The sequence below is a fragment of the Sminthopsis crassicaudata genome, chromosome 1 (genome assembly GCF_048593235.1).
Source record: "Sminthopsis crassicaudata isolate SCR6 chromosome 1, ASM4859323v1, whole genome shotgun sequence".
NCBI lineage: Eukaryota > Metazoa > Chordata > Mammalia > Dasyuromorphia > Dasyuridae > Sminthopsis > Sminthopsis crassicaudata.
The window spans coordinates 509,106,578-509,122,781 of NC_133617.1; the positions used below are offsets into that span (position 1 = coordinate 509,106,578).

A 16,204-nucleotide genomic window follows, 5' to 3' on the forward strand; every position below is an offset into this window, starting at 1 on the left:
CTATTATTTGTAGTAAATAAAACCTGGAAAAAAAATATCCTTAATGATCAGAAAATGGCTGAACAAATCTTAAATGTAAATGTAATTGAATAGTAATGGACCATAGGGAATGATAACTGAGGTGAAATAGTATTATAAAGTGATAATAAAGAATGAAGAATCAGAATCAAATGAGCAAACAATATATGTGTATATATATATACATATATATATGTATATATATATATATATATATACAATGATTACAAATAAGGTCAACATTGACAGGCAGCAAAACTTTGGTAGGTACAATGGTCAGTGTTATTATCACATTATCAAAGGTAAAAGACCCATCCCTCCTTTCTGTTATCATTTAGATAAAACTAAATGTATGGGAGCAATGTACTTTGTAGGGACTTTTGAATATTGAAAAGTGTCTTTGTCAGAACAAAATATATTTTTAAAAATTTTTGAACTGATTATGAACCTATCTTCCAGAAAATATGTATTATAACATTAAGAGTAATTTTCTACCAAATGAATAATTGAGATAATAAATCTTAATAAATCTCTAGTGCCCATTATTTTCTGCTCCTATCTCTTTTGTGTCAGAAAGAATCTCAAATTAAATTTCAATCACCACTAATATTTTCTTTATACTTCTAGTAGTTAGCTTGACAAGCACTCTGTGAAATATATCTAAAATAAAACTGCATTTCTTTATCATATTTGTCACCAAAATGTTTCAGGTGACAAATTTTAAAGAGTTTCTGAAGTATCCTGAAGCACCTGCTTAAATAGAACCCTATAAATTACTGTTGAAATGCTAGGAAAAAAGAAAACACATAATAGTTAATAATTACTCCATTAGCCTATTTATTATCTTATTGAATAACACCATTTCTTAGATATTATTTAATTTGAGGAGATATTGGATTGTATTAGATTTGAAAAGGAAAGGAACTTTATTTTGACTTGGCACACATATATTTACAGAATATACTGTAAAATGTATATAAAGTATCAAACAAAATTGTTGTAAAGATCTCATGTAAATGTGTGCATTTTCTTGCATTATAAAACAGTAATCAAAGTAGACAAATAATTTAATTTAAAAGTTTATTTTAATGAATGTTTCTTCATTCATATTCTCTTGGCTCTGGTTTCTTCTTTAGTCCAAAAAAAAAAAAAAAAGTATTCATTACATATTTTTACATTTAAACTTTTCCTTTTTTAGAGAACACTTTTCTCCCGACTGTGCATAAAGCTACCGAGTCTCTTAATTAAGAAATAGTTCCTCCTCAGAGTGGGAGAAATTTAAGAGAAATATCAAGTTTTTGTTTTCTAGACTCAATATTCACCACTAGATTCCTTAGTCCCACTTGAGACTTGGCTTTGAGGGTGTGTTTGGGGCAGAGCGGGGCAGCCCAAAGGTGGAGAACAGGGAAGGGGGATGGGATACAGGATTAGGAAACAGATGCTTTAAATGCACTCCGGGCGAAATGTAGGAGAGAGAAATAATGCTTAACTTAAAACAACAACACAAGCTGCACCTGGATCGAGAGAACCTGTCTTTTGAGGGTGCTCGATAAATTCTGGAGCCCGCTGCTGATTGTCCCATCTCCACAAACATCCCTCCTCCTTCTTTCCACCACCCCCCCGTGGACCATTGGTACATCCCACAGTAACACCCGGAGCTTAAAAGGGGAGCGTGAGGCTGGAAGTAACTGAGTTGGGCTGCAAAGGGAGGGTCTTTCCTTTTCGGCGCTTGTGATCGAACCCTCTCCATTAGTCAACGACCCTGCACTTTGGGCTTTTGTGTGCAGTATTTTCCCCCCCTGTTACTGGTTTTAGTTTATTGTTTGCCTGGGCATTTTGTTTGCTTGCTTGTTTGCTTCCTTACTGGTTGGACGGGGGAGGGGGCGTTTCGGGTCCTTTCCCCTCCCCCACGCACCGGCTCGCGTCCTTTACCTCCTTGCGGACTGCAGTCTTCAGTTGCTCCTAAAAGAGATCAAGCGGGTAGGCTGTCGAGCGGAAGGACAGGATGGAGCATACTGAGGTTCTGAAGCCACGGACCTTGGAAGAGCTGATCCGGATCTTGCATGAAATCTTCTCCGGGGACAGCATCAACGTGGAAGAGGTGCAGTCCATCATGGAAGCTTACGAGAGCAACCCCACGGAGTGGGCAGCGTACGCGAAATTTGACCAGTACAGGTGAGCGCCGGGTAAGCGCCGCTTCCTGCTGCCTGGCTCGTGCCCCAGCCTGCTGCCTTCTGGCTTGATGGGACTGGCACGGGCGCTTAGCCTGGGCAGGACACTGGGCAGTGTCTTCTGACCTCTCCCCACGCCCGAGCCCCCGCTAGAGATTCTGGACTGTTTGGAGAAGCGGGGTCCCGGAGGCTCCATCTCGGCGTTTAGTGCAGCGCAAATGCTTTTGGGTTTCGGCTGTTTTCAGGCAATATCCTCCTGGCCCGGAACTCGGAGATCGTTTAATTCAAACCCGTCAGATGTCCAGACGGATGATAGAGACTGAGGCCATAGGATGAAGTGATTTGCGCTCAGATTTAGATTGGTAATAAATATGGCAGATATTAGGAAGCCAGGTCTTGTAAGGAGCAATGATTTCTGCCTCCATCCCACGTCTTTGGTTATAGAGGGATGAGAGAAAATGTATTCTGGTTTGGGGTTTTTGGAGGGTGGGGATGGGGGAAGGGAGGGAGTCTCTCCCCTTATTCCATTACTGTTTTCTGGACTGTGCCAAAGCCCAGGCTTCTGTTCAGTTTCTGTAGTTACTTTAGGAGCTATAAGCAGGGTCTCTGCTCTTTAGGGCATCGCTATACTTCACCACAGAGTCTGGGATGAAGAAAATTCTCTGCCAACTTTTCCAGGCTGCTCAAGCCTTACTTCTGAGAGCTTGGGCTTGGCACGAAGCTTTCTTTTGGGGTGGGACCACTGAAGAGGGCTCCCGGGAGGGCCTAGACGGCTCCAGAAACTTCTTAGATCACTGCCCCCTTTAGACTTATACAAACGTGCAGTATCCACCTATTGGATGAGGTGGAATCTGAACAATCAGAACAAAATACACACCCTCCCTCCCTTCACTCATTCTTTTTCTGTCTTGGTGTGTCTCCCCTCCTCTGGCGCCAGCTCTCTCTCTCTCTCTCTCTCCTCTCTCTCTTTCTCTGTCTCTCTCTCTGTCTCTCTGTCACTCTGTCTCTCTCTCTCCCTCTCTGTCTCTCTCTGTCTCTGTCTCTCTGTCTCTCTCTCTCTCTTTCTCTCTCTCTCTCTCTCTCTCTCTCTCTCTCTCTCTCTCTCTCTCTCTCTCTCTTGCTCTCTCTCTCTTTCTCTGTCTCTCTCTCTGTCTCTCTGTCACTGTCTCTCTCTGTGTCTCTCTCTCTCTCCCTCTCTGTCTCTCTCTGTCTCTGTCTCTCTTCTCTCTCTCTCTCTCTCTCTCTCTCTCTCTCTCTCTCTCTCTCTCTCTCTCTCTCTCTGTGTGTGTGTGTGTCTCTGTGTGTGTGTGTGTGTCTTTGTCTCTTTCTGTCTCTCTCTCTCTCTCTCTCTCTCTCTCTCTCTCTCTCTCTCTCTCTCTCTCTGTGTGTGTGTGTGTGTGTGTCTTTGTCTCTTTCTGTCTCTCTCTCTCTCCCTCTCTGTCTCTCTCTGTCTCTGTCTCTCCTCTCTCTCTCTCTCTCTCTCTCTCTCTCTCTCTCTCTCTCTCTCTCTCTCTGTGTGTGTCTCTGTGTGTGTGTGTGTCTTTGTCTCTTTCTCTCTCTCTCTCTCTCTCTCTCTCTCTCTCTCTCTCTCTCTCTCTGTGTGTCTCTGTCTCTCTGTGTGTCTCTGTCTCTCTGTGTGTCTCTGTCTCTGTGTCTCTGTCTCTTTCTCTCTCTGTCTCTCCTCTGTCTCTTTCTCTCTCTCTCTCTCTCTCTCTCTCTCTCTCTCTCTCTCTCTCTCTCTCTCTCTCTCCTCCCTCCTCCTCCCCCTCCTCCTCCTCCTCCTCCTCCTCCTCCTCCTCCTCCTCCTCCTCCTCCTTGTGTCTCTTCTCTGTCTCTATGTGTGTGTCTGTCTCCTCTGTCTCTGTGTGTCTGTCTCCTCTGTCTCTCTGTCTCTGTCTCCCTCCTCCTCCTCCTCCTCCTCCTCCTCCTCCTCCTCCTCCTCCTCCTCCTCCTCCTCCTCCTCCTCCTCTGGCTCTGTGTGTCTCTGTCTCTCTCTGCCTGTCTCCTTTGTATCTCTCTCTGTGTCTGTCCCCTCTGTCTCTGTGTATGTACATCTTTCTCTATTAATGATTTTTTCTTTATCACTGTTGCTTCCCTTTGATTTTTCTCTCACCCATCCCCATACCCTCCTATCTTATAATGAGTAAGTAAAAGAAACAAAGTTGTTTTCAGGATAGAGGAGTTAATTTAGAGTCAAGAGAAATCTAAATTCAGGCTTTTTTTTTTAAACAAGGCAATTGGGGTTAAGTGACTTTCCCAGGGTTTCAGAGTAGTAAGTTTTAAGTGTCTGAGGATGAATTTAAATTCAAGTCTTCCTGACTACTGGGACCATGCTCTATGTACTGCCATTTAGCTGCGTCTTGAATTCAAATTTTGACTCAGATACTTTGCTAGCTTTGTTACTCTGGGTGAGTCGTTTAAGCTCTCTGTGCCTCGGTTTCCTCTGTTTTTTAAAATGAGCAAGTTGGACTTTGGATGACTTTTAATGGCCTTTGCAGCAGAATCAGGGAAAACAGATGGATTTGCTTCCTTCAACACCCATGATCTACCACTTCTGCCTACAGTAAGACAGTGCTACACTTCAATGTTAGTCCTCTGAAATCATGATTGGGCATTGCAAAAATTAGAATTCTGAGGTCTTTCAGAATTATCTTCCCTTTTACTGTTGTATTCATTACATACTTTCTCTTGATTCTGCTTACTTATTTCTGCATCAATTTGGATGAGGCTTCCCACATTTCTCTGAATTCTTCTCACTATTCTTATGGCACAATGCTCTTACATTCAGATGCCCCAATTTCTTAATCTCTTCTTGAGCCAATGGACAACTGACATCTTCTATGTCTGCCACAACAATTACTTCCTTTGCTTCATGGTTCCTTTAGTTTTTCAAACCAGACCCTGTTCGCACTGGGTTCTAATTATTTGATTCAATCAAAAACCATTTGACCCAGACTGGGTACTGAAGCCTAATGGGGTGGTTTTAAATACCACCATTATCTTGAAAAAGTATTGTTAAAAGTGTTTTTTTATATATGTGAGACTTTTCCTTGTTCTTTACCTCCTTGGGGAATATGTCTGGTGGTAGGATTGCTAAGGTAAAGGTAATAGAGTTTTCTGGGTACCTCTTGTTTTGTGGAAGCAGTAAGCAGCTTAGTCAGCAGCCTCTAGATTCCAAAAGGGTGCCTTTTCTTTTTTACCCCAGTGCTCTTAGGGGAACTGAGAGGGTGGGGCAGCAACAACCAATCAAGCAGTTCTAGAGCCTGACACTCCCAGGCTTTGGCCAAACCAGCCACATTGGAGTCAGTGAAATGCCCTGTATCTAAGGCGTAGACCTGATGGATGAGAGGGAAGTAATGTGGTGGTGTTGGTGAAAGGTAGGCAGAATGGATGAAGATCTAAGGTGGTTATTTTGGAACCTTGACATAGAAGATTGTCCATTCGGAAACTCCTTTTTTGGTGGAGGATAGGGAAGGGTCAGAATTGGTAAACTCGCTAATTCACAGGAAGGATCTCTTCCAGTTTTATATATAAACAGCCAGCACTGTCCTGTGAACTTGTACAAATGTATTTAGAGTAGTTTAGTACCATTTCCATCTTACCACCACCACAACCCTAAAGCAAATTCTATCTAATTAATATAATTGTTGCTGGTGTTCAAAGTTGTTTTAAAAATATTCACTAATTTCTAGAAAGATAAAAATTAGGTTGTATATAATTAGTATCTCACTTTGAATGAAGGCTTTCTAGAATGCTAGAATCCTGACTCTTTAGGTCTCATCTCATTACTAGTGGCCATCTCTTACTATAGTCTTTCCTGATTTTTTTTTTTCTCCCAGTTAATTGGTTTGTTGTATTTTTCCTTCTACCCTCCCCCCAAAAAGAATTTTATTTATCTATGTACCTCTTTCTCACACACACACAGACTCACATCAGTGAAATGTAAGTGACTTAAGGTCAGAAACTATTTAATTTTCTATTTTTGTTTCCTTAGTTCCTAATAATGTCTGGTTTATAATAGGCACTCTATGAATGCTTTCATTGAAATGACATCTTAAAGTTGCCCCCTAGAGCCTGCCTTACATTCATAAGTATATTGTGTTAGTATTCATATTTGAACTAGAGGTATTTACAAATTACTTCTTGATAGTCTTTTGATTTTCTTTGCTTGTTAAATTCATTTAATCTGGTTTAGCCAAGTGCAACAGTTGAAAAGATTAATAGCTCTCAAGGTCATGTGAATACCATAGTACTTAACTTGTTTCAGAAATCAAGTACTTTTCTAAATACTTGGCATAGGTAACAATTCAATAATTAATGGTTCATTTGTGTCTGAAGCATCCCTATGAACGGGCAAGTACATTAACCTCTTCAAGAATATTTTCCTCATCTATAAAATGGACTATGTGGCTTCTAAGGTTCCTTCCAGTCTAAGTGAAATCCTTGGATTCTGTGGAATAGTTGCTTGAAAATTCTGGTCTGGGAATTCTGGTCTAGATGTCTTATACTGGGAAGGATTCTACATAAACCCAGTTCCTGCCCTTGAGGTACTTACTTCCCAGTAGAGGAAACATGACTAACATCTGGGAAACAATTAGAACTTGAGATCATATAATTAAGAGCTAAGTTGTAATTAAGACTACAAATAGGTAATTAAAATTGCAATGTACTTTTGTTTACATTATCCTTGATCCTAACTACAACTCTGAGTTAGGTTAAAAACAAAACAAAACAAAAAAAAACCCTCTTTTACCTTCCTGAGCTGCAGTTTAGAATGGAAATAGATTTGTCCATAGTGATAGAGGCTTGAGCTATGTCTTTCAACTTTGCTGTCACTTCTGCTTTATTATTGTTTAAAGGCTACAGGAAAAGTGGGTCTTCGTCCATAATTTTGACAATTCTAAGTGTTAAGTTCTTTTTTTTAAAGATCTGTTTCAATGAACTATACACAGCTCCATGTAATGTCATTTAGGAGAACTAACACTTTTTCCAAAAAAGGCATCTATTAAGCAATTAATCTATATCATGTGTGTAGATCATGTAAAATAGCCTCCTTGGAAAGTTCATTATTTCTGTCCAGATATTTAAAAGTACATTAACAAATCTACTTTTGTAAACAAAATATAGAAGCATAACAGAATCCCTTTGCTTAGAATTTATCATTAAGTTGCATTTTTATAATAAAATTTTCCTGAACTAGAATTTTAAAAATAGCTCTTGGGGCAGTGAAAATTTGTAGAATTTGGTGTATTTGTGTTTTTCTTTTTTACTCTGTCATAAGCCCAAACTATTTTGTGATCTTGTCATTTCCATGACAATTTGGCCCATATTTTAACTGTTTGCCTTTTAACTCCTCACCCCATTCCCAACTTGTATCATAGAACAATTATAGCACTTTTGCTTGGAACCGTAAAGAACTTTGGGAATTGATATTCTGTAGAAATAGCTTTGTTCCATTCTGTTCTTTAACAGGTCAAAGAAATCAAGTGCATTCTGTTGGAATTTACCTCCTTCCCCTTCTCCTTTCATTCCCTTCTCCTTAGAGTACAACTAGGGGAAATTTGGTATCTCAAAGAAAGTTCTTGAATATCTAAGAATGAGATACAAAGAATTTTTTTCTGTACTATAACTGTACCATATTGGAAATAGAGACAGTGATTTTCACTTAAAATATTTAAGATTTTCTAACTTTAGGAGTGATGGCAAAATGGGAGAAGGAAGAAAAAGAGAAGAGACTAATTAACAGGATTAATAGAATATAGGAGCTTTGAAATTGTAGTCAAGGGACAAATTCATGTCCCTATTGGCCAGTTAGAAGCCATATGACCTTAAATTAATTAATGTCTCTCAGATCCCTAATCTGAAAAATTGAACTAAAAAATCTAAAGTTCCCTCGTAGTTCTGAAGTTTGGTTCCAAGACATTTATTTTATTTCTGCTCTCTCTTTAGTAAAATATATTAAACTTCTGACATTTCTTTCTTAGGTACACCCGAAATCTTGTGGATCAAGGAAATGGAAAGTTTAACTTGATGATTCTGTGTTGGGGTGAAGGACATGGCAGGTAATAAATCCAAAAAAGCTTATTAATAAGCCAAATTTGATGCAAGGAACTGAGCTAGGTATATTTGAAGTTTTGGGTATGTATGCCTTTTTTTCTTTTTTCTTTTTTTTTTTTTTTTTCCTTTTTTATTTTAGCTGAGTTATAAGAATCTGCCCGTTTTTCTGCCTGTTTTTATTTCATTTTTTAAAAAATCTCATTTAATTTTTTTTTCCCCCCTGAGGCTGGGGTCAAGTGACTTGCCCAGGGTCACACAGCTAGGAAGTGTTAAGTGTCTGAGACCAGATTTGAATTCTGGTCCTCCTGAATTCAGGGCTGGTGCTCTATTCACTGCACCACCTAGCTGCCCCCTCATTTAATTTCTTTTAAGTGTTTTAATATGTAGTTAGATTGGTTAGCTCTAACTATAGATTATAGTTATCTACAGTGATTTTTAAAAAAAATATTGGATAATATCTTCAGTTTACTCATATTTCCCAGGCTGAGTTCTTAAATCAAGATTTTGTGCCAGGGGTAAGCCCCATATTTTGTTTCACTTTTGGATAAGATTGTTGGTCTTGCTTGATCTCACCAAATAAAACTCACTTAGTTTTCTAAGTTGACCTCTACCTGCCAGGAATTGCCTTACTCCATCTTCTTCCCCATTCCCCACCTCACTTTCACCCCCCTTTTCCCCTACACCCCACTCCTACCCCCAAAATTTGAACCATTAAATCTACAGGTACTCTATGGAATCTCAAGACAATGCTCTAACCAATACATTTTTCTTGTTTAATAGTGTATTCAGAGTCCCACATCCCATAGTCCTTTACTTTTACAATGAAGAGAAGATGGAGGTTTTCTACACTCTTCTACAAGACTAAACTTGATCATTATAATTATGCAGAACTCAATTGTTTTGGTTTTTTGTTTCTTTTGATGTTGTCACGTTTTTTTCTGATTGTTTTGATTTCACTCTGTATCACTTCATATAATTCTTCCCATTTTTTTCTGTTGCTTCTTAAAGCACAGTAATATTCCATTAACTCACAACTTCAACTTGCTTAGCCATTCCAGTAAAGCTACGGTATGATTAGTTGAGTAGTATGATCTTATAAAGGTGCCATAGCCAAAACTTCTCATAAAAGTTAACTCAGAAAATTTCAGCATGGAGCATAAATGTGTAAATATCATAAATCCATTTGCCATAATAAAAGCATCAATTGAGATATCGATTGTACATCAAGTGTGATAAAAGACTAACTTAACTATTTCCTACTATAGACTCAGACTTTCTCTTCAAATGGGAGCCACTCTAGTTTTAACCTGTTGTTTCTTAGAATTATATGCAGGCAACCTACAAACTAGAAAGTCGGATGGAAAGACTGTCTAAAGTAAGAGGGGGAAAACTATCATCTCTCATAAATCTTCTCTGTTTCCATCTAAGTTTTAAATTTCTTTATCTAATACATTGTGTTTTTTAAATATTAAGACATTTTAAGAAAGTTGCATAGTAAAGAGCCAGCAAAGTTAGGAAAGCCAGGATTCACTATTCATCTTTAATACATCCTTAACCAAAAGAAACCATTTCCTTTTTTTCATAAGTAGGTCTACATTTCTCACTAGGAAATCAAAACTTTCATAGAATTACATGAAATATTTACAGATAAGTATTATACATCATCTGATCCAACTCCCTTCATCTTTTAGATAAGTACACAAATTCCAAAGAGTTTGCCAGTGATAATGCCGCAGGATAGTAACCAAAATTTCTAGATAAATCTAGAACCCAGATTCCCCCAATTCCCAGTCCAGTATTGTTTCTACTGGATGAAAACCATCTTGTCATTCTTCATCTTAAGTAAAGATCTGAATTCAATATTTTTTATGGAAACAACTCTAAATAAGACTTAAAGTTTGACAAGCAAATTGATGTTTTACCCCTAGAAATAAATAGCAGTAAGATAATCAGTGACTTTGCTAGTCATTCTTTTCTGCTGTGTATAACCTATCTGTATGAAGATATCATAAACTTCCTATTTTTTTAAAAAAAGGAATATCTCTTTAAACACATTTCAAAGTTTCTTAATTTGTGGGAAAATAGTGAATAACTTAAAGCTAGTTTGAACTTCTTCCTTTTACTTGGGAGGAGAAAAATGATGTCTTAAATCATATAGAAGATATATTCTAGTTTCATCTTGCCTAATAAAAGGATTTAGTTTATGGAGAGGGGCTTGTACCCCTCTGCATTCTTGACCTTGGTTCTAGATCCAATTGGATCTCACAATATGAACTCAGTACCAAAAATGGCCTTACCTCTAAACCCAGAGATCTATTACTATATATACCTAATTACTTCCTTGAAAGGTTAATTTGAGCAACCCCAAAGTATTTATTCTGATATTCAATTTTAATTTTTTCTCACCAAGTAAATTGAGAAACGTTCTGTCAGAAATTCTCTAAAACTAGTTGTTATTGCTATTTAGCCTGGGTTTGCATCTTAAATAATCCTACTCCCAATACTGGGTTCCATGTTTTTCTGATTTCTGTGGTTTAATATCATGCATGCATAGGCTAATCTGAATAATGTTGGTTAAGCCATACAAAAAATATAAAAATGTAAAATTCAAGATAATGTAGCTTAATGGGGAATAAGTCTGTTGTTGGCTATACTCTGAAGAAGAGTGTTTGCTTTTCAAACCTTCTGTTGTACTCCATTGTTTCCTATTTTAAATATTTTTGTGTAGCAAGCAATCTGCTGAGTTTGTCATTTTCTGTGTGTATATATAGCAGTATCCATGATCATACAGACTCCCACTGTTTTCTGAAGATGCTTCAAGGAAATCTCAAGGAGACCCTTTTTGCATGGCCAGATAAGAAATCCAATGAGATGGTGAAGAAATCTGAAAGAATTTTGAGAGAAAACCAGTGTGCCTATATCAATGGTAAACTTATTCACTTGCCTTCCCTACTATCCCTATACTCAGGGCATTCTCTATAATGTTAGTCCTGAAATACTATCACTATAATCTATCATGAAGGTTATTTAGACTTTTTTTTTAAAAGAATTCCAAGCATTTAAAAAATAACTTAAAATCATTTTAGAGAAATTGTGAATTCACGAATATCTATTATAGTAGGAATAACATCTATTTTATGTAAATGAAGCTAATTTTCCTTGAAAGGGGGACAAGGAAGCTGTCCTTGGGAAAATCTTACGAAACATTGGCTTAATTTCCTGGATGCTTGAGGGGGGGAAAAAAGCCCAGTTCATGGAGAGTTGGTACTCCTGAGGTTTGGCAGAATTCACGCTGCCACGAAGATACACACTTCTCACTTTGAAAGTGACTCCACTTCTTTTTCCAGCTACAACTATTTAAAGAGACTATGCTGTCTTTTTTCTCCCTGAGGCAATTGGGATTAAGCCACTTGCCCAGGGTCACACAGATAGGAAGCATTAAATATCTGAGGTCAAATTTGAATTTGAGTCCTCCTGCCTTCAGGACTGGTGCTCTATCCACTGTGTCACCTAGCTGCCCCAATTATGCTATCTACTGAGAGAATTTAAAATGTTTTCAAGGGGTAGTAAGTGGTGCAATAGATGGAGTGCTGGCTCTGAAGACCTGAAAACGCTTTTTCCTAGGTTCAAATTTGACCTTAGACACTTACCGTAGTGAGTGTCGTCAAGTCATAGTCCTGTTTGACTTAGTTTCCTCATCTATCAAATTATCTAGAGAAGGAAATGAGACTACTTCAATATCTTTACCAAAAAAAATAAAAGAAAACCTCAAATAGGGTCATGAAGAGTTGAACATGACTAAAATAACTAAACAGCAACAAAAAATTATGGAGGGATAGAATCAACAGACCTTAACAATTGACTAAATTTGGGGGGAAGAAGTGCTAAAAATAATAGCAATGTTGTCTTGGGCTTCTCTTCCACAGGTACCAGTAATTTATCTTCTTCTACTTTTGCTTTGACTATTTTCTTTATATTCTTGCAGTTAGAGAAATAAGATGTTAGTAAGCCAGTTATAATTATATCCAGACTGGTGCATGTTGAAGGAGTGTGGATTATTTCTCAAAAATGATGAAATAAACATGAGGTCCAAAACAATGGCTTTTGAGTGTTTTTCCAACTTCTGTCACCAGCTTGTGTTTGTAATAATTTTGGAGGCAGAGAGAAGGCATTATATGACATGATGAAAACTATTTCCTTTAGTGCCAATGAACAGATTGATACTTGACCAAATGAACTGCATAAAGCCTCATTTAGCTGTCATTTGGTAGCTTTTGATAAAAGATGATAACACAGCCTTACGGATGCTAGAAGTTAGATTTTAAAACCAAAGATAGATTTTAATGATGGTTATTTCTAGGCATATGTCATGACAAATAATACTGTTTACTGGCCTATAAATTTAATTCTACATAACAGTAGAAACCAGAATATTGCTTTTCACCTTAAAAAGATATGTATATATGCATTTTAATTTTTTAAGCAACTTCTTTGAAGGAAAAAAAATCATCAATTAGGCAAAGACTATATATGATTATAACTTTAGTTTCTTAGGTTATACTAGATCATGAAGTTAATTGAAATTTCCTAGACATTCATGGTTTAAGATTCTTTCTGAATGATTCTAATTTTCATTAAAATGCATGTGATTTGCATTTTAGACTAGATTGGAATGCTTAATTTAATCTCTCTTCTTGTCTCCTCTTTAGATTCTATTGGTCTACATCGGGTGGAGAACATAAGTCATACAGAACCTGCTGTTAGCCTTCATTTGTATAGTCCACCCTTTGACACTTGTCATGCCTTTGACCAAAGAACAGGACATAAGAATAAAGTCACGATGACATTTTATAGCAAATTTGGAGCAAGGACTCCATTTGTAAGTATGAAATTAAAGAAATTAGTCTCTCAGTTTAAAGTCCTTGACCAGTCCTGGGTTGGGGTGAATATAATAATATCAAATTTTACCAATACTTTGCAAAGATTGCTTTATTTAGCATGTTGGGAAAGAATTTAGATTTTCTTGAATTGATTAAAATTGTCTTTAACTGCAGACTTAAAAAAAAAAAGTTCCACATTTGTTCTTTTTCTCACGTTTTCTCAAAAGCACCGAGAGCTTAGCCATAAGTCCATTTATATGAGAAGAATTGTTTTTAAAATAAAATCAATACTATATAATAATAAAAATGATGGTCATAATAATAGTTAACATTTATATAATGCTTTAGAATTTACAAAGCACTTTACAGATATTGTCTCATTTTATCCCCAAAAGAGACTGGAGAGTAGGTGCTATTATCCCCATTTTACAAGGAGAAATGCTTGCCAATAATTTAAGCCCAAGGATTCACAATTAGTAAGTGTCTGAGGCTATATTTGAATTCAAGTCTTCCAGATTCCAGGGACCCTGTTGTCTCTAACCACTACCCTCTTATGACCATAGTGGTTCTAAAGAAATATATTATCTACATTATTTGCCATTCACATTTGTTCTACATAGTAGTGAGAAAATCTGGCCCAATGCTTCAAAATCATTAGTGGCAGAAATTATTACCTTGTGTTCCAGACTTAGTGTTTGTATTTTATTCAATTTTTAGTATTAGAGAATGTTTTCAAACTTTACAGTATTTAGGAGAGAACATTTTCAAACTTTTTACAGTGTTGAGCATTCTTGGTAAATAATCACTTCTAAGGTTGTGAATATTTTTTTAGGCTCCTGTTTCTAGGGAAACATTTCCTTGAACTGTCTAGATTAACCACCTGGTACATCCTTGTTATTTAACTCTTGTTGACTTCACAATTCTGACCTATAGTAGAAAAAGGCTTTCAAACCTTCCATAAACAAGTTTTGCTGGAGAAGGATGGAAACTTTAAATCTGTCATTTCAGAAGTAAAATAAAAGAGTTAATTCAAATCCTCTAAATTTCTTGACAGAGAAACCCTATCTCCAGACAATGCAACAGGGAGGTCAAAAAAGATAAGGAATGAAAAATCTCAATGAAATACTTTATTGACTGAAAATTGCCCAGAATAGATCTATTGTTTAGGCTATTAGGCTATTAGATTAGAAATATGAGGAACAAGACCTACCACCTAACTTTCTAATGGCAACCTAGAGTAATATATTATGACACATCTCTTGTCTATTGAAATAACTGGTGACATAAGAATAGTTTTTAGTTCTAGTTTTAAAACTAGATTGTATTCTAAGGTAGGGATGTTAACTGCTACTTGGTATATGAACAAGGACTGCTATAAGACATAGTTGTCTTGAGACTATCCTTAATTAAGTAGAAAAATTGTTCTGATCTGTCTCGCCACATTGTCACAATCTTGAAAGGATGCCTTCTGTATTTGGTCATTAGTTGAAGAAAAACATTATTGCTGTATTGGTAGATTAAAATTTTTCTTCTCTCTGTCTCTTAGATAGACTATCCTTAAAAAAAAAAATTGAGGATATCTAGTGAAAGAACCTTTTTTTTTTTTTTTTTCTTTTCTAGGCAACTTCAAGTTCCTTGGAGAACAACTAAAGAGATCGAGTTACTAGAGTATTTTTCCTTTTATTTTTTTTTCTTTTAAAAGTACACTGAAATCTTAATTGTGGACAAAGAACCACCAATCACTTATTGTCCAATAGTACCTTTGAATAAGATGCTTAGATATATTTTAGGGCAGGCTTCTGGCTGCTTATAGTTATCTTGAATGAATGCTAATGACAAGGGACTCTTAAGTAAACAATGTCAGGCTATACTGGAGAGGAGAAATCCTATTGCTATAGTCTTTATAGTTGGAAGACTTAATCAGTGCTCTCTTAGGCATCTCTCTTATTTTCATGGTTCCTAATTAGGAAAGGCAGTGAAGTCCTGACAACAGTTTTTGTCCATCGTAATTAGCGGTGATTAGCAATAAAACCAAGCCTAAGACCTCATAACCCTATTTTTATTATCCTGAGAATTAAGTATACAGATTTTCATCATGTTTTATGCTCTCTAAAATGTTTTCAAAAGAATTGTTTTTTTTGAATGTAGATTTTGCTGGTTTTTCATCTTCACAAATTCCTTTTCTGTGCATAAGTCACTGTGTACAGAGACGCATAAGTCAGTTTTTCCTTTGGTTGTGAAATTAATGACAAGGACGGAGGTGAAATTCACAGCAAAAAGAAATCACAAGCATGTTTTAATGTGACCAAATGCCTATGTAAAATACTTTTTGTATTGCTACCAAAATTGTCGTGTTAACTTGAATAAAACTGAATTTGAACATAATTTGGAATGGTCCCATGCCTTTCCAATTATTCCAACAAGTAACTTTATCAAGTAACTTATCACTTATGATTATAAGTTACACTTTTCTCCCCTTCTCCTAGAATAGTTTTCTCTATTTAAGAGTCCAACAAATACACACAGCTTTTGAGTATTGTGCTAGATTTTCAGAAGTTTTGTTAGTTATTCTTGTAAGAGGCTATATATAAAGATACTCTAAATTCTTTCTTATTGATTACTCAGCACAAACATGCTGTTATAAGAGAAAATTAACCTTGGTCTTGTCTTCATGCAAGGCTAATCTTAAAGAGATAGTCCTCTCCACCATTCCCTCTTACACACACAGAGTCCAAAAAGAAGTTCTCACCTGAAATTCTATCTTCATTTTACTACCATCATTACATCTAATATGGCAAAAATTATCTTTGACAAGCCCAAAATTCAACCAGAATTTGTTTACTAAGATTAGAACACTATTAGAAGCAAGGTCCTGATTACTTTTATGTTGTTACTAATTCACACTTAAATTGATTGCAATAAAGATAATTTTGAACTACAAGAATTTTATGCACCTCATTCCTAAGTTTCAGGCCCTACTACATCCTGAGATGGAAGCCAGTTCAAAAAAGTGTCCCCATTTCCTCATAACTCCCACCCCCTACCCAAATAAGTTGGGAATGGCAAATTTAGGGATGG

The 16,204-nt window shown here is 36.7% G+C and overlaps 1 protein-coding gene across 2 annotated transcripts; it reads left to right on the forward strand.

Moving 5' to 3' along the window:
- Nucleotides 1-1,090: 1,090 nt before the first annotated feature.
- CDO1 (cysteine dioxygenase type 1) lies at nt 1,091-15,511 on the forward strand. Of its 2 annotated transcripts, none has more exons than XM_074296645.1 (5): nt 1,091-2,193; nt 8,174-8,251; nt 11,018-11,172; nt 12,956-13,125; nt 14,747-15,511. In XM_074296645.1, exons 1-5 carry the CDS (start codon nt 2,024-2,026, stop codon nt 14,774-14,776), a joined length of 603 nt encoding a protein of 200 aa, XP_074152746.1. In that variant the 5' UTR covers nt 1,091-2,023; the 3' UTR covers nt 14,777-15,511. The 2 variants fall into 2 exon arrangements, with proteins under 2 accessions (XP_074152746.1, XP_074152824.1); XM_074296723.1 differs by lacking the exon at nt 1,091-2,193 and adding an exon at nt 4,571-4,752.
- The last annotated feature ends 693 nt before the right edge of the window (nt 15,512-16,204 follow it).